This window comes from Fusarium musae, chromosome 9 (genome assembly GCF_019915245.1).
Source record: "Fusarium musae strain F31 chromosome 9, whole genome shotgun sequence".
In the NCBI taxonomy this organism is placed as follows: domain Eukaryota; kingdom Fungi; phylum Ascomycota; class Sordariomycetes; order Hypocreales; family Nectriaceae; genus Fusarium; species Fusarium musae.
In genome coordinates, this window is record NC_058395.1 from 2,053,637 (window position 1) to 2,077,649 (window position 24,013).

Sequence of the window (24,013 nt, forward strand, 5' to 3'; positions counted from 1 at the left end):
CCTCTGAGGGAAAAGCGCGTGCACGTCAGTGAATTTTGCCCGGTCGGAGGCGCGGTGGTATTTATGAGGGAAGAAGGCAAACTCCGCTGAGCCGTTGACTTGTCTCTAACGGGGTGGCCAACTTGGCAAGGGGATTGGGTATGAGGGGATGGAAAAATTTAGTTGGCCGAGTTTTGTATCAAAGGGATTATGAGGTGGTGCACGGGCCACGATCACCGTCATTGCCATGGATGGGATGTGGATGGTGGGTGGCTGGGGGTGGATGATATTATGGTAGAGGTTGGTAGTATCATGATAATGAGGTTGATCAAGATGAAAGACGTTTCAAATCAGTCACAATAGGTGAGTCAGCTATTTGATCATTCATGTTTGTTCTGGAATATATATACATTTAGATTATGCACAGCTGATTCAGAGCTTAATTCGATCTAGAACTCTATCTCATCATACCCATCCAATTGAATGTGGCTGGTGAGGACAGATCAGAACGCAAGGGGAAGGTTCCCAAACCCGAAAGGACACGGGATGAGAGTGATGACGGCCCCGTAATGCCACCGTTTCCCGAGCTTCGTCTTACAAGATGATCGTATTCAAGAAAGGAACAAACAGACTCCGTGAAACTTGAAATGTATCATCGCATGTTTACCAAGTGAAGGAAGATCTTATCTTACTTGCGCTGATGAATAACAAGCTCGAAAACGGTCACAGAAACAGATCCCATTCTATACTGAAGCACGTGCATCACCTCTCTTACACGTTCACGTCGCGTCAAGAGATGCCATGCAGTAAACCACTATAACCACTTAACAGCTTTCACTCTTATACCGAAACTGGGACGCATCATACCCAACCCGGGATACAGGTCCACCTTGGATCAAGTCCAGGCAAGGGCAGGTATCAGGTGACCATCCCGTTGGCAAACAATGAAAAAGAAAGCAATCACATCGGGTTTCGAGCTTGTGCCCCCAAGATCTGTGTCACTGCGTAACTAAAAACATTTTACTTGATGCTGGGTCTTTATTTGTACTGTACTTCATATCTCCTGAGGCCACAGACTACGAGATGATCCCTCCGGAAGCGAACGTGAAGGTTGCGGATGTGACCAATTGCAGCTTATCTCGAGTCCACTATCAATCCACTTCGTCCAATCACCGCCATTTTCATTTAGAGGCTGCAGTGAGGCCAATCACTGTAATTAAATGGCTCTCCCAAGCTCAAGGTCAGGCCGCATTGGGCCAGTCATGGACTCTTAGCAGCCAGGATAATTCTCCTTGCCGATGGAAGCCAGAGAAACAGCCACAGCCACACCATGACTCATCCTGTGGCACTCATCCTGTGGCAGGGCACGTGACCATCTTGCTCTAATCTTATCGCTTGTGGGGCTACCACCAGAGCCAAGCTGGGGTTCCAGAAAAAAAGTTCCTTCACTCGAGACCGAGCGACGGCTTCGTCAAATTTTCCATTGATAACGTTCAACAGTATCACTTTTCCTCATTCATTACGGAAAAGATACTACCCCAAGAAATCAGGGTCGCATTAATATCTTGCTTCTTGAATTAATCACCCGTCGCTGAATCCCATCATCGTCGAATCCCTGCACGCGACCGCTTAACATCTACTGCGCTTCACATCAAAACCTGCTCATAATGTCAACAAAACGCAAAGCGCCGGTCAAGCTGGCCGCTCCCGTCGCTAGAAACAGCGCTCGAATTCCCAACAAGTCCATCATTGACGAGTCAAAGGCCTCCATCGCCGGACCCGACGCCCTCCAGCCCTCACAGGTTGAGACCATTGAGATCTCGTCCGATAACGACAGCGACGAAGATATCTCCGATGCTGAGAGCCCAGAGGAGGAACAGGCCGCTCAGGAAACTGCTGTGACAAACACCCGCCAAAAGGTCGCTAAGCAAAAGACCAATGGCCAGTCTAACGACGAGGAATCAGACGCTGAGGGAACATCGCCTTCTTTCGGAGAGCTTCTCCGTGCAGAGAACGATATCATTGATGTGCCCTCCGTACTCAACGGCGCAGTCGTCTCCCAGCCTTCGCGAAATGCCATTGTGCCCCCGACACACCAGTCCCTTACCACCGTTCTCTCTCAGGCCCTCCGTACCGACGACACAGACCTCCTCGAGTCGTGTCTGCACACCACCGATCTTCCCACTATCCGCAACACCATTGAGCGCCTCGACAGCGCTTTAGCCGGCACTCTTCTTACCAAGCTCGCCGCTCGCTTGTACCGCCGCCCTGGTCGCGCCGGAAACCTTATGACTTGGGTCCAGTGGACACTAGTCGCTCACGGTGGTGCCCTCGCATCTCAGCCCAAGGTTATCCACAGTCTGAGTGGCCTGCAAAAGGTTCTCGCTGAGCGCGCCAAGGGACTGTCAAGTCTTCTCGCCCTTAAGGGTAAGCTCGATATGCTCGAGGGTCAAATGGATCTTCGTCGCAAGATGTCGCGCCCTGGTCTTCACAACGGCGATAACTCGGACTCTGAAGAAGATGACGAGGATGTTATCTGGGTCGAGGGTGAGGACGATGCTGCGCGCACACCTGGTCGAAGGCGAGGTCTTGACACCGAGTTTGACGATTCAGACGACGATGTTCCCATCACCAACGGCTTTGTTGGCGACTCTGACGATGAGGAGGATTCAGCTGGTGAGGAGGACGATAGCGATGCCGAGGAGTCTTTGGACGAGGACGAGGTCAACCATGACGATGTGGATGAGTCTATGGGTGAGGACGAGGAAAGTGATGTTGAAGCTGCACCACCATCCAAATTGCAAAAGACTGCGGGTAGCTTCGGCAAGCGGAGGTGAAGCAGAGGAATTCAAAAGCATGTAGAAGATTGAAAAGGGGGAGGGAAGCTTGTTATCATCCTGGCGTTGGTCTTGTAGACATTGGGTTGCTTAATTTTTCTGTATGTCTGTTTCTTGCAATATGACGAGTTGATACCTCCCCATGCATTGCATCACTGTCGAGCGTTTGGACTTGGGTAGTTTGGTCATATCATCGTGTTCATGCTCCTAGTCTAAAACTACATGCCACCGGATTGAAGAAGCAATCCCAGAAAAAAAAAACATATTAAAACGATTAGATTGTCAAAAAATAGCTGTGCCCTTCCAGCGTCGCGAGTATTTCCAGCGCCATGCAATGCTAGGTGCCATGCAGAACAAGAAAAAGCAAATTCCTCAAGATGTTATCCCACCATTGCCCTCTATCCACAACACAGGTGATAGCAATGCTGTAAAAAGCTTCCCCTTCCCTTCTATATTTCCTCAAAATAGTACACGAGATATATCTTCCACATGTGTCGTCTTAGAAAAGGTACTTGCAGGCCATGTCAACAGCCGATATGCTATTGACTTGCTCAAGGGTGAACACCCTGACGCCACTGCTCGATTCTGTTGGTAGAACCACCTTGTCCAGGCATTTGTATGGCAGGTTGCAGCATGCCTCCACCATAAACACTCATGGCACCGGCGCCATAAGGACTCATGCCGTTGGGCATGCCATTGTACCCCATGTTCATCGCACCGAGGTTCGTAGCTGATCCGCCATATGGGGCTTGCTGCATGGGGGCCCCATAAGTACTGAACACAGCACTCTTTCGGTGGTTAAGAGCTGGTTGGTTGAACAGTTGCGTATGAAGGGCAGGGGAGGACATGGCTGCTTGGGAGTTCTGACCACCAAGACCATTGTTGAAAGTACCTCCACGGTAACCTCCAGATTGCGCATTGCTGGGACCACCGAGAGCCTGCGGCATTTGGCTTCGATAAGCGGCCATCTTAGCGTCACGCTCTCTCAGAAGCCTCCTCTCATGTTCCATGCGAGCGCGCTCCTCCTGAGCTTGGTTCGTCTCCCTTTTAGGATGTGCAGAGAGAACGCTGGACAACTGGTGCATGCGTCCGTTTATTCCTGGGATCGGTGCCTCAGCCTCTTCGGCGCTGGCGTTCAGTTGGTTGAAACTCATTTCACGCTCACGAGCTTCTCGTTCAGCTTGTAGACGTTTTCGTCGTTGACCCAGGGTTTCCTCCTCGACCATCTTGGGCTTATTCTCTTCCTCTTTCTTCTTCTTCTCTTCAGGATCCTCGAATTGATTGAGGAGCTCAACGGAGAATGCACTGCTGACAGGTCGGGCTTTAGGTAGAAGGTTCTCTGCTTCCTCCTTGGCTGCAAGCCGTCGCTTTCTATCAGCAAGAGTCTCTCCTTCAAACTCATCATCCGGCTCAGTCGATGCGTTTTGTACGGAAAGTTGGGCAATAGATTGGTGTGCCGAATGAGGAGTCGTGGGAAGATGATTGGCACTGAGGTTGTTCATGCTAGGCCTGTGGCTAATTACCATAGATCGAGGATCCTGGCCATGCAGACGAGCTCGGCGGTGACTGAGGGGTTCGTTCTCTTCCATCTCACGACGCTCCATCAAACCGATAGGGCGTTGAAGATCCATAACATTCTTTGCACCTTGATTGCGTGCCGCAATGACAGCCAGAGGAATATCCTCGTCATCGGAATCCTCATCAGCAGCATGTGCCTGGCCTTCTTCCCATGCCAGGTTGATACGCTTGTTATTTCTTGCCTTCTTCTGAGTTTCGGCAACAGCATCCATCTCCAACAGTGTTGCATGCATGCCTCCTGGGAATGTTCGCTGGGTACGTTCTTTTTGCTGCTGCTTTCGCAACTGTAACTCGGCCAGGAGTGTCGTTGGGGGTCCATTGTAGCCTTCCTCCTCAGACAGATCCTCAGCTTCTTCGGCGGCTTCTTGCTCATCATCAACATGGCCATCGCTACGACCGTCGACACTGCGGGCTAGTCCGTCGTGCTCATTCGCATTCGTGTCAGCATTGACAGGTCCCAGCCCAGACTCTGACTTATGATCCTTGTCGTCGTCGCTAACATGGCTGTGACGTTTGCCAAGCCACATAAAAGAGGAACGCTTTCTGGCATGTTTCTTATCGCCTTCAGGCTGAAGAACCGTGGATGCAGCAACTGAAGCCCGCTTTTTTTCTTTGCCGTAGACTTCCTTTCCAAGTCTGCCGGCACGTTCGTGATCGGTAAATGCACTGACAGGGGCGTTTGCTGAAGCATCTAGAATGCTTTCAAGGGTGGCCATGGCTGAGCCGTCCTTAACCTCGATCTCTCCTTGCGTGTTGTCGGGTAGATCAAAGTAGGCGCTTGCTCTGAGTTGTGGAGGCAAGTTTGACATTCTCGACTTTCGCTTGTCAAGTTCGTTCCGAGACAACCGTTGAGGGCGCCTCAGTGTCTCAATCGGAGCATTGGCATTGGCTTCCGGTTGTACAGCAGGAGGGACATCTTGGTCTGAGTGGACAGAACGAATTGTCTCTGGTTCCTGGCCCAAATTGCCAAATCCGTCAGATGATAAAGCAGCAAATGATTCTCGATGACCAGCAAGAGGGTCAGGGAGCCAGGAATCTCTCGTAGTATCGCGCTCTTGTGCCTTTGCATCGGCGTCCAACATCTTCGATTGCCTGTTGCCTTCAAACATAGCACTCATCACCTGGGAGCGTCGCTTATTTCTTTCATTGGCCTTGGGTTTATTAGACAGCTTGGGGGGCAGATTGAGCATAGCGGGAACCCGCGCAGGGTAATACAGCATTTGTTGACCGGACTCCGGGTCAAAATAAGACTGGGGCCGAACATGTTCGGATTGGCTCATATGTCGCTGTCGAGGTCGAGGCTGGGGTTCAGGCTCCAAGTCATCAGGGAGGGAGTAAGGGTCATCTTGTTCAGGCACCCAATGGACGCCATCAAAGTCGCCAAATGCATCCTGACATTGTTGGAATGTTGTATCTGAATGTGAACTTCCGGGTCGCTGAGGATCCCTAGACTCTTGATCGGCAAGAAGGCCAGTGCTCACATCGGGGCGCGGTCGCTCGTTCTTGGAGTTCATAAAATCGTCGTCTCCCATCATGTTTTGGAATACGTCGGTGGCGGGCATGTTGGCATCGCGGAGCTCATCAGGGAGGAGAGATTCGCCCTCAGGGTTCTTGACTGGTGTTTTGTCGGCCATGTCGAGGACGTCCTGGGTTAGTGCAATAGGTTCTGATTCCGAGATCTCGGCGAGTGAGACCTTTGTTGATCGGACACTTCTAACAGAGGCTTTGCCTGGGCCGTGACGGGATAGAACTGTATCTAGATCAAAGTCTGGTCGGCCAGCCGAATTCTTGGATCCTGATCGAAGACGTCCGGTAAAGGAGTGATTAGGCGAAAGTACGTATCCACCGGGGGAATAACCACCGTGGCGTGCGGCGTTATTTGTAGAAACGATGGAAGAAGCGATGGAAGGATGTCGTCTTAGTTGTTCGATAGCGGAACCGGGATTACTGGTGTAATCGTCAATGGACCCTGAGGCTTTGACGCTGGCAGCAAGGATGGAGGAACGTCTACTATCGGATCGCTTTAATTCAGTATGTAAATCTCGAATCGCATCGTCGATGGAACTTGTCATAGACAATCGTTCGGCGGTCGCTTCGAGTTGTGCGATGTTCCCGACGTATGCTCCAGATCGGGCCTGGGAGGTAATGTCGGGAGTTGGATGTTGGATACTGAGCGAAGGTGAGTCGGGCGCTGTACGGATAATGGGCCTTGGCGTGGGCTTGACAAAACTCGTATCGAGTTTTATGCCACCGACTCGAGAAGAATGGGATGTTGTGTGAGAGGGGGGAAAGTCGTTGTCGCGGGAGTCGTGTGAGGAATGTCCGGTGCGGTGTCTTTGATGCCCAGGGGGAATAGAATTGTTGCTAGGGGAGGCCGTGCTTGACATGGCCTGGGTGGTGGCGCTTTGAGGAGCACTACAGTGGCTGCTTGCCTGTGCCTGTGCTGTGGCTATCCCTGACGCAGGGAGCCTTTCCACCGATAAAGGCCCTATAGATGCAAGAGCAGTCTCGTATTGCTGTTTTTTGCTCGAACTATCTATTCGATACTCGTGCTGATCGGAATGAAGGCCCCTGAAACCAAGACTGGGCTCGCCGGTATTTGATGGGGCGGTGCTATTTTGGGTAGCGAAGCCTGTCGTATTTGATGCAGCTTCCGCTGGCGAGATGATTTTTGGCTGCGCAGTGACCTCTAATGGCTTTGTTTGGTCGTAATCTTGGGATCCCCGATACGATTGCCGATTAGAAGTTTGTTCTAATTTTGTTTCCTTCACGATTGATCCAGAAACATTGTCCTCATGAGCGGCACGTGTCTGTTCGGCGAGGCCGCCATCTGTATCCGTCCCTGTACTTCCAAGAGGATCTGCGTTGCGTTGGCTCTTAGTGCTGGGGTCCGAGGGTCTAGCGGGCGACCCCGCTGTAATCACTGGCGATTGGCTGATAGACGCTGTAGGTTTGTCGAGACCAGCACTCACACTGCTTGACTCAAGACCGCTTGCGATGAACTTGTCGATGTCGAGAAAGCATGAATCGTCCATGATGCTGAGTGGTGTTGATGTTTGGTCGGCCAGCGACTGAAACGAGACCAGCTCAGGACTTGTTGTTTGGGGCGTTGAGAGAGGAGACGATAGCACACGTTCTATAAGGGTGTCGTCGTTCTCTTGGCCGCGGTCAGATATTGTAGCCTTTGGAGAAGTCATGATGACTGATTGGTGAGCGCGAAAGTTGAGCGATCCTGCGCCAACCGAACAAGGCAGGGAGGAAGCTGCCTTTGTTTTAATTCTTATCAAGCAAGGATGCGCTTAGCATCCAGATCGCCGTGCCAGACAGGGAATTGGATATAAATGGGCAAGATTGTCCAGATTCGGTTCCAAGTACCCGAACGTAATCGAGGACGAACGGCGCAGCGGCGTAGCACAGCGAATGCACCGGCAGCTGTTATCGAAGTGACTGTAGTTTGTAGTGTGGTAATGAAAGGTTACGGGTCAGCACCCCATGATATGCTGGGCTGAAGTCGGTGTGCTATAGTGATAGCTGGCTGCAGGTATCGCAGTTTCGGTAGTAGTTTGCGATAGTGGGAAGCCGGTGTCAGACTAGGGTCGAGAGCTCGAGCGCAGGGACGTCGAAGCTCTTGAAGCTGTTGGGTGAAGAGAATTGGGAAACAAAAGGTCACGGCGCGACAGCGCGAATATGTCTAGAAGTAAAGAAAGTTAGGATGGCTGGACCGAAACGGCGAGACTTTTGTTCAGAGTTTGACGAACGGATATTTGAAGGCAGGGGTCCTTGTAGCAACGGGAACAAGGCGGAAAGCCAAAAGTCGACTTTGATATAAGCAAGACGGAAATGGTTGGAGAGTATAATAACTATCGCCAGCGCAGCACAGGCTTGCACTGACAAAGGAAGACGAATTAGCTGGATCGAACTGGTACTGTAGCGCAAAGCGCAAGCCAAGCGGAAAGGTATCCTGGTGTTTCAATGCTGGGTCGCGTCGCATGGAGAGACAGGATGATCCAGGTACGCTCGGAAAGGCCCGCAACTCAAGACAAATAAGAAGCCAGATATGAGATGGAATGAGACGATGCAGGAAACCAGAGAAAAAACGTGGCTTCGAGGAGAATTGGCTCGTACCTGACGGCGCGCATTTGCAGGCGCAGTGCAATGAAGAAGCTTTAGAAAACGAGTCGATATAAGCGTCGAAGCGCAAGGCACGGTCGTGTATGTACCTCTCGGGTCAGACAAGTACGCAAGGTCCCAGGCGTACAAGAAGCAAACGACGAGATAAAGGGTTGGTCAGAGTTGTACAAGTCGCAGTACAGCTGATGTTGGCAGAGAGATTGGCCTCCACTGTCTGTTGTGGTTGCGTAACAATGGTATCGGCGCAAAAGAAGAAAAGAAGGACTGAATTGGATTCCAATGTCGCAAAGTTGTAAAAAGTTGGAAGTTGGAGAAAGGATGCTTGTCCGTTGACTTAAGTGGGACGATACCAAGACTTTTTCATCGGTCAATTCAGTTCAACTCAATGGATGAGACGCTATGAATTGCGCATAGTAAGACTGAGTGAGTGAGTGAGTGAGTGAATGTTGTTTACGGAAAAGGCAATGTAAATAATCTTAAACCTAAAACGTATAAACAGAGTTGAAGCTTTACTCGGACAAGGCATATGCAGCTTTACCACAATGCAATGATTGAAAACGGCATGGGGTGTCACACTCTTCAATCTACACTAAACCCGCCCATGAACAAGTCTAACTTGATCAATGCTAAAGGGAGAGTCTGATAAGCCAATGCATGCTTGAGATGTGCTATAGGGCTCAGCTGATATTGCAGCATCAGCATCCCTTGATACCTTCGCAATAATGCCCATCCCGTACCCATCTCAGAGACTGGATCTCTTTGACTCTGTAAGAAATGACCAGATCGCGATGCTATGGGTCTCTCTTCTCTCTTCCATCCATTCAATGTAACTCGCTCGACCAACCATCGGAAACTAGAAACGCCAGTCTCCACAAGATTGATCCTTCTTTTCTCCCCGTCGACCAATGATCTAATACCGAAAAAAGAAACAAAAAAGAAGACTTTTCCCTCGCATGTTTTACCTCGTTTCGCATGCGGGCCCAGGCTTATCCCCCAGATTTCTCTACCCTCCATGATCTAGCAGAACAACAAATAATCTTCCAATGACCATCAACAAGATGCCAGTTTCTGACTGTGGCTTTAGGTAGCGCCGTTGATAACTGTCGAATCCTACGCGGGAACAGATACCCACCATCTTTCGTCGTCATATCGTGCCCTGTTTTTTTTGGTTCCCCGGAAGCGGCAGAGGATTTCAACGCCAACTCTACCGAAGAACCCACTCGCGGCCAAGTTTCTAGTCCCTGTTCCTCATGGCTTTTGATGTTTCCCATAGGCCCAATGCTCCCTTTAGTGCTAGTCCCTGGGATGCTCCGCTCAGACTGCAGAGCAGCCGCAGATGGCTTGGGCTTGGCTGAAGCAATGTCGCGGTGAAAAACGAACGGTGTGCACATCAAGATTCGACCATGATGACGACGAATGTCAGACTTGAAGCTCGACCCGTGCCGTGTCGCTTACAGCAATAAATGATCAAGTGGTAAGCTATGTCTTGGCTTGTAACAGCTATCAAGAATTTTGATATCTTGGCTAAGTTACCTCTCAATCTCGATCATCGACAGGGGTTTTAATGGGCACACCAGAGCTCTGGGCCGTTTTGACCAGGGCCACCGTGGTTTCAACATCAAGAACGCTTCCATCAGTTCGCAACGGCCAAGCCTCAACGATGCAAACTCCTTCAACGTTTTCTCATCTATAAAACAGCCGTTCGCAGACCCGTTGTTGGTTTCATTATCTTGCCAGCCACTGTTGCAGAAAACCACATTGTGGCGCCTGCAACCCTGGTTCACCACGTTGGATCCTGGTCATTTATACAGGTGGCAGCCAGGGAATACGTTGCTATCTCATCATACTATGCAGGGGTATGTGGTCCTTTGTATCTGCGTTGCAGCTCTAAAATAGTAGACTCTGAAACCAAGAAACAACTCAACTCTGCGTGGGAGAGCCGCTATCTTCCGGAGGGTCCAGTTACATCGTGGCATCACTGTTGCAATCGGCTTCTTGTCCAAAACCCGGGTTGCCGGGTCACGTTTTTGTTATGGATGTCCTGAAACAACGGTAGTTGGGGCTCTGTTATTAGGAGAGCATTTCTACTATTACCTTGACTCATGTTGCTCTATAGGTCTCCTAGGGCATCCGTACTTACTTCTGTTCTATCATTGACCCTGCAATTTTGATGAAATGTCCGATGGGGTAAATCACGTTTCCCTCGCGTAGTTCGATCGGTACCCTGGATCTAACCTTGTGTTATAGCCTGGGGAGATCTTACTCAACCGCATATCAACAGATTTATTACACCCAACAGTGGCGTACTTTCGCCCTTTATGGGCAATAAGCGTTTAAACAACATTTTATGCAAGTGAAATGGTATTACTCAAGTACTAACGTCAGAGAGCATGTAGCATGAAAATTGGTTGCTCTCCCTTTTCGAGGCTCAGGGGAAGCAAGAAAACTCAGGACCTCTACTCTAAGGAACAAAAAGACTGAGGTAAATTTACGCAGACTTAGTATAGATTTATATCTTGTTATATTGGGTTATTTTGACACCCTAAGTTTAGGTCAGAGCTGTTTGCTCTCCAAGTACCTCAAGTCTTGGGCTCCTGTGGTTGTGCTTGTGTTTCTGCCTCCGGTTCTGCCTCCGACTCTCTAACAGATGGTGGATTCTCCAATCTCTGCCGCTCATCCATTGTAAGCTCGCTCTTAGCGGATCCAATCTGTATGAACGGGATGAAGAGCAAAGGAATCGATGCCACGCCAAAGGCCAGCCAGAATGCCACCTTGTAGCTTTTTCGAAGTCCCAGGTTCGCCGTTTCTGCAACCGCAATGTCTGCAATACCGAGGAAGAAACTGATTCCCAGAAAGAGAACACTGTTGATTAGAGCTCCCGCAAGCCCCTGTCTATGGCTTGGCATGTTGGTGGTCAGGAAGATGTTGCTGACTGTGAAAGTGATGTCGATGCCGATGGTGCAACAAACCATTGCTGGGAAAACCCAGGCCCAATAGTTGGGATTCTCAGGCATAAGGGCAAACAGTAACATGGTAATCGCATTGGCCAAGGACGAGATGAACAGCAGCACTCGCCCTGGTAGGAAGTGCAGTGTGAAGCCTCCAACAGTGCCAATGATGAGACCACCAACGCACATAGGGATGTACCAGACTGCAGTAATGAGTGGTGATCGGTGCAATACCAACTCCATGTAGAAGCTTGAGTAGAAGAGGAAGAGACCAAAGGTACCGAAGGCCATGAAGAGTACGGCTAGCAGACGATTCATCCCCTTGGGCGCAAAAAGGTCGGCGGGCAATAGAGGAACTCGGGCTTTATGTGTTTCGACGTACCATGCGCTGGCTAAGAACATGACTCCGAGGATCAGTGTGACGATGATATAGGATGTAGCCCAGCCATGAGGGGCATGTGAACTATCTGTCAGAGAGTAGACAACAAGGAGAAGGCCTGGGACAATGGTTCCAACACCCCACCAATCCATGGGGATATCAGTCTTTCTGTCGCGGAAGTCGAAAGGGACAGCGAGAAGGGAGACGGAAGAGACAACTGCAAATATGATAGTGCCGATCCAAAAGTACCAGCGCCAGTCAAGATACTCTGCTGTTAGACCTGCAACGAAGATACCAAAGAAGAACCCCAGGGGTGCAAAGGCCCCATATAGAGCAAAGATGAGATTCTTTCGAGGTCCTGGACGATAGAATTTGCCCATCAGCATAACACCACCAGGAAGATATGCCGCAGGGCCGAAGCCTTGTAAGGCTCGACAGAAGATGAGCATCATGTAGTTTTTGCTGAATCCCGCAATGAGTGCCCAGAGCATGAACCACAGGAGACCACCATTGAAGACGATGTATCCGCCATACATATCGCTTAGGCGGCCCATTGGGAGAAGCATTGCTCCTGTGATAAGAGAGAAAACACTTGAAGGCCATGTTTGTGAAGCAGCTGGGATCTTGAGTTCTTCGGCTAATGGTGGAAGGATGACATGAAATCCACTGACGAAGAATTCCTGATGATGTCAGTGCCTGCGTAGAGCAGTGGTTGACATAGAGGAATAGGAGACATAGAACTTACAGCCATTAACATGGAACAAAACACAGAGAAACCAAACCCTAGTTCGGCCCATATTGACTTAAACACTTCAGGTCGTTGACGACCGAGCTTCTCAACATCCATCGAAGAGTCCCGGCTCTGTCCAGCCTGGACCCCAGGGTTCTCTTCGTCAGTTCGACTCATTATATGCACATGAGATAAGATAGTATATAAAAATATAGGATAATAGTAGTATTCAACCGTCTAATCGTACACCGAGGCTATAATACAAGAAAAAAGAAGAAGATGCCATCACGCTTTGTAGTATCTCGAATCTCGCTTGCCCCCGTCATTGACCATGCTTGGCGAGTGGATCGAGCGTGGGAAAAATTGCCTCCTTCGGTATAGCGGCATGTCTAGCTGACAAAACAGTCGATTCAAGGGAGCGAGAAAATGCTTGTTAAATGCCGATGTGACGCCCGAGGCGATGCTGTTTTTGCTAGTATGACGACCGAGTCGTGGAGTTGAGGGCGTAAGATGACGACCTGGCTGAGGTTTCTGGGGCATTGGGTGATATTTATGACGACCCGGTGCAGGAATTTCTAAGATGAAATTATTAATTCTTTTTTTTTTGAATTAATCAGCTTCATTAGAAATGCTCAACCTAACAACGTGGGAAAAAAACAAGCTCGAAGAAATCCATGGTGTTTTTGATGCTATCGCTCTGTTCATTTGCTCTGACTCACTAAGCAACACGGATCGACGTTCAATCAGGGTGCCAAAATAAACTGGCCTAAAGGCTTGCTAAGATACACTAAACTTGCCTAAGTCTTTTTTGCCTCTTGGTGAAGAGGTCCTATATTTCTCCTCTTAACTATGCATTATCTGATAATGTTCCCCGGATTTTGCTTCAGAATTATCAATCTCCTCATCTACCGCTTTCCGAGGGTCGCGAGGACTCCGGGGAGTGGGGATCGGCAGTTGATTGGAAGATGAACTGATCCTTGATTTGGGCCTCTTTGTCAAGTTTGACGTCGCGAACTCTCTCTTTAACTCGGCAGAATTCGTTGCCTGGTGTCCTGAAGACCTTTCGACAACAGTTGCTTGTTTATGGGATATGCCTAAGCGGTTTCTCAATGGAACAGCAGCTTGAATAGGCAGTATGACCCCTCGGTCAAAGAGCGCAGTCTTGTTCGATGCAAGAGACATCGCTATGGTTCTTGAACTCAATACGACTTCATGCTACTATACCATCGACAACTTGCCATTCTGTCGAGAGACTGCGTTTCGTTGCCCAAAAAGGGTTAGTCATATTCAGGGTATCACCTATATGCTTATCTTCGAGAAACATAAAGACAAATCCATGCCAACCAAGCTCGCATGCTCGTGTTGTCTACTGATCTTACATTCGACTACTTAAATTGCATGCCGGAGCTTGAAGTACTATAGTATATTGAGGTTTCTTACAGATTAGGACGATGGCATTCGACCGACCTCCAGGATTGTACAAAGGGGAGAACCTTTGTCATTTAGGCAGTATTTGCCTCCCATATACCACGTCTAAGTCGAATCGCTCGTGCGGTTCCCCAATATAACAGCTCACTACCAACGATAGCATCGGACTGGAAAATCAAGGAAAACGACAGACATGGCTAATTTGGCCTGCATTCTGAGATTTATGGAGAGAACAGTACCAATTTTTGTCGTTGACCTAGGTGATTGCCTTCTTGCGTCTTAATGGTGGTGCAGCTTGCCTTACCCTGGAGCTCCAGGCGGAACGCAGTCGCTCATGTGCTGAAAATCATGACTCCTCCAAAAAGGAAGCAAAGATCGACTCCAATTGAGGAGATCGTAGCCTCGTAGAGAATATTTCACCCGGATCGATGGTTACTATTTGTAGATCGCCAATACCAGCGTTTAATACGAGAAGCTTTTGGGGTGAAGGAGCCCAACATGAATGATCATCATATTATATTGAGAACGGGCGCTTCCATCGTGATAAGGAATACTGCAGATGGTGGGTGATATTCTATCAACGTTACACAACGACTCTCTTCTCAAGTGACAGTACCAGAAGTACAGTGACTCGTTGGAATAAAGTTACAAGCTTGACGTGGTAACAAGACCCTGCGAAACAACCACTCTCCGCTTCTCCGCAAAGATCAATTGCAAATCCGTACAGATCAGCTCAACGAGTCGTGCATGTGAAACGAGACTTGTAGATCTCGAAGCACGACTCGGGGAAACAATTGACGTCGTGAACTCTGGCTGTACGACGGACCCTTCGTGATCCGCGGTTGAAGATCAGCACTTTTCACGCAGCCGGTTGGCCAGCTGGTATAACTGCATTCCAGAAGGCAATGGGCGTTATTTGCACAAAAGGATAATTCAGGGCTGATGCTTTAGGCCTATCGAGAATTTGGGAGGCGAACTTGAATCTGGGAAACACATGGCGGGTGGAGTTGATCTCAAGATGATGGGGTAAGTATCTCTTGGAAGTGATCTCAGGTGGAAGTTTACTCCGTGAATGAGATAACTATGCCGACCTCGGCATGGAAATAATGGGGAAGTGAGACATCTCGATGCTGTTTGGGGTACCACGACTTCCACGTGATACATAACACAGGTCAAGAGGTTCGTTGCCACGGTTTGAGATGTCACAAGGAGGAGCATTGAGTCCTTGGCCAAAGGGGAGACGAAGCAACCAACTTTCGCAAGAATACAACAAGACAAAGAGGTCAAGGTTTCAGTCTTCAAGCGGTGTGCATCAATTAGCATCACAGGACAAAGAGAGCTATGCAAGTCATCAAGATCGCAAAAACACAAGTCATGTTATTTTTTCTCTTATTAGGGACCGAAAACTCAATTCTACCGAATTGCCAAAAGTGAGATGGCATGTAAAAGAGCCCACGTGTAATTAGATAAATACAAAACTGGAACAAGATGCGGATATCACCTGAGGTCAAGGGGCACGGGATAAAAGAGCCGCAACTGATTCGACGGACCAGGATAATTTTAACTCGACGACATCAGGAGAGCGTGGGCTCAGCAGTTGGGTAACAGGCAAAAACTCCAAGGGCTGGGGGATTTCGTGTTTCTTCGTGATATGAAATGGCGGAGGTTCAGATCCATGATGATTAGAGGGTCTCGTGTACTTTTAGCTCACGGCAGGGCTTCCGGAAAACAAGCATTGAACCAGGGCGGGCTGATGCGGTGAGTGCGGGGGATCAACGGGGGGAACTGCTCTGTAAAGCAAGGGACCTGAGCGGTCGGTGATGGAAACAAGTGAAGCTTTGCTCTGCTTTGTTGCACTGCAGTGGAGAGCGAATGCAACGGCTCGTTGTGGCTGCTGTGCTCAGATCCGTGGATGTTGTCTCCCAAGTTATCGCTTTCGGAAGCCGCTGGAGAAATGGAGCTAACGTTAGAGTACAGTACGCACGCACGTTACGATATCGTACTGTGATGGAGGGCTGTCAAGTTGAGAAGGGTGAGTGGCTGTCTTGGATGTGACGGCATATGAAAGTGTGTGTGCTGTGTGCCCGCATGAGATAACTCTGTAATGGAGGTGTCGCGTGGGGGGTTGAGTTTACAAAGTAGACGCTCTATTGAACTTTCATGATAGCCTCAATTTCAGCTAAAGAGACATAATAAGACGGAAATACCCCAACATCAACTACACTGACTCACTTGTGAAGAAACAATCGCCGGAACTTTCTGAGGCTAAATTCCAGTTCATCCTCAACGAAATCATGGCGTGGCTGCCGTGGAACACAGAACCTCAACAGTAACACGCATCTAGGGCTGCACCTGCAACCAACATCAGATCTCACAGCAGAGAAAGGGGGACGCCCTTGAGGCTCTGGCTTAGCGAGGGTGTGATGTCTGTGAGATAACGAACCCTGCGGACCTGGCGATGGAGGGTTACAGCGTAACAGCCAGAAGTGTTGCCAGCGGTATTTGAGAAAAGAGAAGAGACAATGTCATGAGAATTCTTGTCTTTGTTCTTGTCCGGACTGGCCGCTACAATGGCCACGAGTTTACGGGCCTTTTAGTGAGGACCTTGGTTACACCTCTTTTGATGTTTTGTGCATGTCTAGTTCAGTTTGTCCTGATCTAAATAGTTGTCTAGACTTTTGACAATACAGTAGTTTCAGAGTTTCGGTTCAGATGGAGCATGGAATAGTCGGTGAGGACGGAACTGCAGGAACGTCAATCCCTAGCAGCGGGTCGATGTCCATTTTGTTTGTTTTCCAGGTTTCTTGTGATGGATGTTTCTCACCGGGGCTCTGCGGCTTCGGGGCCCGGGCGGGAACACCAACAGAGCCCCCGGGCGGACGCGGACGGCGGGTGGCGAGCCTGTATTCGAGGTCTTGGCTTGGCTATGTACGGTGTTTTATTGCGCGGGCTGGTCCTGGGATGAGATCATAGAGGCCTGGCCGATGAAAGCCACAGGAGGGACGATTGCTTGCAGGCTGGTAGGATTGGAATTGTTGGACGTGGGGAGCTGATACTGCAATTAATCTGAGCACATGAATGAATCAAAGGGCATTGAGTGAAGTAACCAGCCTGTGTGAGCTCAAGAGTAAAGTACTGTATGTTCTGAGTCAGATGTGAAGTTGAGTGCTATCGTGGGCTTGAAAGATGACCTCAGCACAGTAATATCCTGACTCTTGCTACTCTCACACTGTCCATCTACTCCTGAGATCCCATGCTAATGAAACCCCACCATGGTCATGACGGACTCCAAGACACCCCCACCAAGAACTGGTCTGGGCTAGGCTTGACAGAATCAATGAGACATGGTTCCCACGGGGAAACCGCTTTTGATGCTGGGGTAGACAGCAGAGACACCATCGTGAGCCTCACGATGTCAAGAGATTGAGCGCCCTGCTTGTGAACAACAAAGAGCAAATGCAGTGCCCAGCCATACGAACGATGTGATGTGCGCTTGACGCGGCCCCTGAAAATGGGACCATGAATGAACATCATCATTGCCACCCACTTCAAGATCTGAGGGGACTGGACAATGGATGTTCCATTTTTGATTTTCAGGGTATGACAGGCGCCTGGGTTCGGTTCTGAGTTTACTGTAGTGGTGATGCCCGCTGCTAACGTTAGCTGGGCTAACTGGGCTGGGGCTGGGCTGGCAGACCCTTCTCCCTGTGTTCCAGGGGTCTTTTCTGCTTGTACTGCACTTTTGCCTCGGGAACTGGTGTCCGCGTCATGTCATCCAAGGTGGCATGTGGGATGAGATGCTGAAAAACAAGGACTTCCATAGAAATAGATAAGCAATTTGGTGATTCTTTTAGTTTTATTCCTCTGCAACATATGATAATTTGAGGCCGTGGTAGGCAGCTGGACAATTGATAGCGAGGCTTAGGTCTTGGACTTGTTCGATAGTTTGTGGCGGCACTTCCAATGCGAGAATAGAGCAGAGTCTGACCGGCCGGACATGGACTTGACACTCCATCGATTGACAAGGGTCCGTTGCCCGTTGATTTGACTGAAATGTGAACTTGTGACCGCCGGCGTCGGACGCCAGCCATTTCCCGCTTCCATTCTCGTCTCGTCACCAAGAGAATGAATGAATGGATTGGATGGATCAGAGACAATTCCATCCATGTACCTCTACTACCGAAAGCAGACTATCCTGGTATCGTAGCTACTGCTTAGTTTAGTGAGGTGAGGTGCCTCTATCGCCCCGCCCGCTCTTTTGCTCTGGCCTATCTCTCTCTCTCTCTCTGCTGTTGCTAGACTAAAACCAAGGTCGCCCGCGCAGTGGGAGTCTCGTATCCCAAACTGCTTTTCTCTACCAGAGCAAAAGTTGACTTTCGTCACTAGCAAACCAAACCATCTTCACATTTTTTAATCTCCCTTCTACTTTTCTTCTTTCCCCTTCCCACTAAAGTCTTTTACCCTTCCTCCACCGAAACATCCTTCGGTCTACTCCAATTGCGGTCTTCTCATTGCCCTTACCTAAGGCAAATACTATTATTACTCACTTGTTTTTGTCCCCCCCTGCCCCTCCATCCATCGCAAGCACAGGACAGGCACAGGTACCGCGAGTGAGCGAGCGAGCGCAACATAGGCCAAGTACAGTACAGTACGAACGAGCATCAACCCAGTCAAGTCCGCGCGAGCCATCTATTCCCGAACCCTTGTCTTTTCTTTTTCCTCCCCTCCTCATCATGGCCACGGCAGACAAACCTCGGCGGCGGTTTCTTCCAGAGCCCATTGAGACCACATTTTCAACCAGTCGATCAAGCAACAGATCAGATGAAAAAAAGACGCCTCGCACAATGAGACCTAATCCCGAACCCACACCCGAGCCCTCGCCTCGTTCTCCCTCGCCTGGTCTGAACGAGTTGCAGAAGAAGCACCAGCAGCGACCAAAGCGACGCTTCGCTCCTCAGTTGATCGAATCGTCCCGTAGAAGCCGCAGAGTTGGAGATGCAGGACCTGCGACCAAACCTACCGACAAGACCGACATTACCCCTTACACAAAGAACATCTACACCGCCACAAAACACCGCGGCAGACGACGAGACGATGCCCACGAATCCCCTTCCAATGGCCCCAGACGTCGCGAGTCCGAGGACGAGAACGTCGTTTCGTTTCTGCTAGAGATTGCTGCGAAGGAGGCAGAGCGCCAGATGCAGGAGGCCGCTCTGGCTGCGTTCCCCAACAGTCACGTTCGTGAAGGAAACGTCGATCACTTTTACTTCCGTGAGAGTTCAGGAAGCGATCAATCTCCCGAGAGCACTTCTCCCATGCATGATCACCATGGCCATCCCGTCAAGCATCATCATAATGTGCGGCGGCAATCGTCCGACAGCAATCTCGGCTGGTGGCATAAACACATGCAGGAGCATGTCGAGGCCAAGCAGGAGCAGGAACAGCAGCAGAAAGATGAGGATGCTATGGCGATTGACGAGAAGCCTGGGGAGATGGACACCCTCGTTGAAGAACCTGTAGTGGAAGCACCAGTGGTTAAGAAGGACGAGGATGTCATGATGCGAACCGATACGGCAGACCTCGATGCAATGGATCTCGAACCTCCTCCGGATCCGATGTGGACCACCTCAAACACCCCTCGTGATAGTAGTAGCAAGCGGTCATCGATCGGTGTTAGTGGTCCGATTGGTGAGACGCATATGCCGTTGCTCGATACAGAATCTTATTTGACAGCCGAGCAACGAAGTAAGGCATCGTCCCCGGCACCTGCAGCATCCCGACACATTGGCGAATCTACGATGCCCTTCATCCCGTCGGCCCCGGCCGTTGGCTCTGCAGATGTCCCGTACGCCAAAGCTTCTCAAATACCCCCAGACACCGGCGGCTTTGCTGCCACGCGCAACCTCGCCCGACCCTTCGGATACCGACCTTTCGGACGCGGATCGCCTGCTCCCTCGTTCCAGAAGAAGCGTCTGGGTGTCACACCGCCCATGCTCGGCAAAGATCTCGTCTTCCGGAGGTGTCCGTCTCCTAAGCAAACCAAGCTCGAGCCCGATCACCCATTCGCAGAACGCCATGCTGAAGAGAAGTTCCGGGATCTTTCGGGTCAGAATGGTCTCTGGAGAGGCTATTGCTTCAGATCAGACTCGAATGATAACTACCTGGTGCCAGCAGACCTGCATGCCCCACCAATGCTCGCCACGCCCAGACCGGCGGCCACTCCCGGTGACGCTTCAAAAATCAGCTCTCCACCATACACAGACGAGCCTGCCATGATCGGAGCAGCCAATGGCCAGGTCAACGGCATAGCGCAGCACCGGGCACGGGCCGGTCCCCCCAAGGGACTCCACATGCTGCATGGTATCAATGAGCGTCTGCAGAAGGAAAAGGCACATGCAGAGCTTGAAGATAAGATTGATCAGGAGTTTGACGATAGCTTTGTCACCCAAGTGTACAACTATCTATCACTAGGTTACCCGGCTATGGCCCGGGCTTTTGATGGTGAACTTTCACGGATTAGCTTGATGAGTATTGAGGACCTTGAGAAAGATGATGAGAAGCAACTAGCCCGAGGCCACCTCGTCGAATCAGAGGCCGACAAGCCTCGCGATCAGAGATGCCCTCGATGGCATGCTCTCCAATCCTATATCAAGGAGTGGGCTAGACAGCACCCCAACCTCGACAGCATGGACCCTGTTGGATGGGGTGTCCGAGAACGACGAGGCAGCTGGGCTGTCTGAGCTTCACATTTTGACATCGTTTGCGCGTTCACTGTTTTATTGCGCCTTGTTTACAGCTTTCGGTTTCAGAAGATGTTTATCGGTTACGAAGACAACTGTTTAAACCATGGACGGGCGTTTTGCTTTTACATCGTGGAAATTTCTACGCATGCTGTTCGAGTTTTTATAAGAAGCATGACGGGACGAGAGAGTCCCCGGAGCGGGCTTTGCTGTATGGACCAAGGTAGAGGAGGATCAAGTTTTACAATGCGTTTATTTGCTACTCAGCGGTGGATGGCCTAGAAGGTGGTTCTACTAGATGACGGAAAGACCGGGGAGGAAAGACAAAAGCTACGAGAGGAGGACCCCAAACGAACTGGGTGATGACGGCATGCGAGGTAGCATCGCTGTAGTGATTAGTGTGAGAGTTCAAGACTTGTTAAGTACCGCTACACGGATGTGTAGACAGAATACATTTCAAACTCGGCCGAGCCGACCCAGAAAGGTTGCGTTGATGATAATCGAGGCTCACATGAGCGTAATTGACTTAACTGCTTTAGACCATGTGAACTGCCATCACAGCTTTGACCCGTCTTTCCCACTCTCTTCAATAACTTTCCATTCTCGCCCATCGACATCAACTGTGTCACCCTCTTTCAAAGCCTCTTCACCCAGAATCTTCTCAATCGGCAATTCCGCGTCTCCCATTCTGATAGTCCTCTTCCACCCGTCCTTCCACTCCCACCTTTCGAGTGAGATATGCTCTCCAACTCTGATCAGCCCCTGTGCATAACATCCCAGTCTCACTACTGAGCCCCTCACTCCGTTCTTATCATCCTCAGTTTGAAGGACAAGCGCTCTGACAGCTGGTTCGCCAGGTACTGCTGTCGGCGTAGCATCATGCCAGAGCTCTTCATATGCTGTGTCGATTCCAGTATCGGGGTTGACCATACTGCCCTTTTCGAGGGTCAGATCGTTTGGCTGAGGGTACATGAAGCCGGCATCGGAGTCGAGAGTGCGGGATGATATCCATTGGTGGAACGTTGAGTGGGAAGTTAAGTTTCCTTCTGGGTCGGGGATCTTGGTAGATACTGTTGTGCCGACTATGGCCCAGTCTAGACGGGATAGGGGAAGGGGTTCTAAGAGTTATTAATTGTGAATGAGAGAAAACGAGAGAGAGGGGTGAGTACCATCTTGGCCGGTCCATGAGGGGTTGTTATCGGGGAGGAGAATGCGTAGATCGACGAAGCGCTTGAGGCGTGGTGATGTTATGACTATAGTGGATGTTGGCTCAGAAGGCTCGTCTGGGAGCCAGCGGATGAATTTTCTTATCGAGATCGTGCCCATTGTAATAGATGTTATGTATGAGGTATGAGTTGCAGGTGAAGGAATGGTAAGTGAGTTGAGTCAGGGTTGAGGGGGTGGATATGCGGGGGCGGAATATGGGAGCGGAACGCCGATTTCCATGCTAGGGGAGGAGAGAAAACTTGGGTCCTAGATGATAAAAAGATTTAGGTAACTTGGCAAAAGTTTGGGATAAATTTAGTACATATTTTGCTGAGTTTATTTTAGCACCTTATATCAAAGTCCTGAGTTTTCTTCCCTCCTAGACAGCGCTGCCCAGAGCCGTATCGAATGAACGTCTGCAGTCGCTGAGGCAAAGACCAACAACAGACCATATATACAGGGAGAACAGAGAACCACCCAGGAAGAAACTGGTCAAATCTGAGAAAAATTGAATTAAGACCAGGCAAAAAGGGCTAAGGCAGATCAGGGATATGCTTCTCACAAAGAAAACCGTCCACTTCGACGGACCCTTTCTCTCAGCCCAGACTTCCAGAGAGAAAGCAAGGAGCTGTAGAGGCATCAGAGCTCCAGCAAAAACAAGTATATACATATCAAATGCGATCAATGTAAAGGGTGTAAGAGAAAGTCCTATTATGATACTACGAAGAGTCAGATACGAGACGCAAAGTAGAACCACATATAGTGGAAAACGCCATTTTGTTCCTCTCAGAACTGGAATGAGAACAAATGTCGCAGTTAGGGAAGCATGGGTGTAAAAGATCAACAAAAACGTTGAGAGAACAGAAAGCGCATAATAAACCGTGACAACATCTGATGACAGTCCTTGCCTAAATCCACCTGGAGGGAGGCTTTGGGCAAGTGAGATGGCAGAATATACGAATAGGACGACATCGCGAATTGTGCGTTTCAATGGCATGTCCCAAGCCATGTTATCAAGCCATAGGTTACAGACAACCCAGGATAGTTGCAGCACCGGCTGGAGGATAAATGCTGACAATAAGATCACAATGAGGGGGATGGCGATGCCTTGCGTTAATGGTTGATCGAGAACGAAGTATACCGCGATCTCGATGTATGACAGGACTGCTAAGAAGAATGCACCTCGATATGCGGGGCTGTGGATATGGCTCAAGTCTCTGATGTCGTCTGGATTAAGCACAGGAATTTCTGGGTGGTTGTTGGCCGGCTCTTTGCTCGCTGATGTCGTATAAAAGGCTTCGGTTGCCAGAGCGAGGGGGGCAACGAGAAGGATGATAGGAAGAATCTGGCCAAAAGTCCATTCGCTGTCGTCTTGATTGCCTGATATTCGGAGTTTAATGAGGCGCGCCGTAATCCAGATGATAGTAAAGAATAGCCAATAGACCTGCCCGAGGAGATCAGCCAAGTTTATTCAGACGATGCTTTTGCCACGACTTACTTCAGCTAGGAGCGACGTGAAAAGATCAAGTTGAATACTCAAAACTGAGTAGAATCCGATCAAGATAGGAACAGAAAAGTGACTCCAGACACGACGAGTCAGAGACACATGGGCGAATGTGTGATCCCATTCTCTTCCTGTAGAGCTTGAATAACCTCTTCTGTGCCGATTACCCCTTTGTTCTAGACGCGCTGCAGTTCTGCGCAGCCCACCTTCGAATCGCTCAAAAGTCTTCGCAATACGAATAGCGAACCCCCAAACAAGAAGGACGATAAACTTGATGGCTGACTGAAAGGCCATAGATCTTGGATTTACCAGATCTTCAAAATAGCAACGAGCAGGGCGGCCACCTCGATCATTGAGCCAAGGCTCCTTGTTAAAGGTCATTGACAATCCCACTGCCACAGACAGCATGGCTTGAATTGTACACATCGCCACTAGGCGCCATGCGCGCTTTGCAGGATTATTGGCGAGGTGGTTGCGAAGAAATGACAGACTGGCCAGGTGAGTTATCGAAGCAAGCCATGCCAGATAGATCATGTATTGCCAGTGATAAGCA

General features: G+C 49.8%; 5 protein-coding genes across 5 annotated transcripts; 2 read left to right on the plus strand and 3 right to left on the minus strand.

Moving 5' to 3' along the window:
• Positions 1 to 1,646: 1,646 nt before the first annotated feature.
• On the plus strand, positions 1,647 to 2,816 carry J7337_011893 (uncharacterized protein; the record flags this gene model as incomplete). Its single annotated transcript, XM_044829426.1, has 1 exon — positions 1,647 to 2,816. The coding sequence occupies one exon, from the start codon at positions 1,647 to 1,649 to the stop codon at positions 2,814 to 2,816; it is 1,170 nt and encodes a 389-aa protein (XP_044676101.1).
• A 551-nt stretch (positions 2,817 to 3,367) lies between these two features.
• Positions 3,368 to 7,591, minus strand: J7337_011894 (uncharacterized protein; the record flags this gene model as incomplete). Its single annotated transcript, XM_044829427.1, has 1 exon — positions 3,368 to 7,591. The coding sequence occupies one exon, from the start codon at positions 7,589 to 7,591 to the stop codon at positions 3,368 to 3,370; it is 4,224 nt and encodes a 1,407-aa protein (XP_044676102.1).
• A 3,513-nt stretch (positions 7,592 to 11,104) lies between these two features.
• On the minus strand, positions 11,105 to 12,759 carry J7337_011895 (uncharacterized protein; the record flags this gene model as incomplete). Its single annotated transcript, XM_044829428.1, has 2 exons — positions 11,105 to 12,532; positions 12,598 to 12,759. The coding sequence occupies 2 exons, from the start codon at positions 12,757 to 12,759 to the stop codon at positions 11,105 to 11,107; spliced, it is 1,590 nt and encodes a 529-aa protein (XP_044676103.1).
• A 5,984-nt stretch (positions 12,760 to 18,743) lies between these two features.
• On the plus strand, positions 18,744 to 20,750 carry J7337_011896 (uncharacterized protein; the record flags this gene model as incomplete). The annotated part of the gene is made up of 2 exons (XM_044829429.1): positions 18,744 to 18,772; positions 18,827 to 20,750. The coding sequence occupies 2 exons, from the start codon at positions 18,744 to 18,746 to the stop codon at positions 20,748 to 20,750; spliced, it is 1,953 nt and encodes a 650-aa protein (XP_044676104.1).
• A 555-nt stretch (positions 20,751 to 21,305) lies between these two features.
• J7337_011897 (uncharacterized protein) lies at positions 21,306 to 22,076 on the minus strand (the record flags this gene model as incomplete). The annotated part of the gene is made up of 2 exons (XM_044829430.1): positions 21,306 to 21,868; positions 21,920 to 22,076. 2 exons carry the CDS (start codon positions 22,074 to 22,076, stop codon positions 21,306 to 21,308), a joined length of 720 nt encoding a protein of 239 aa, XP_044676105.1.
• Between the last annotated feature and the right edge of the window lie 1,937 nt (positions 22,077 to 24,013).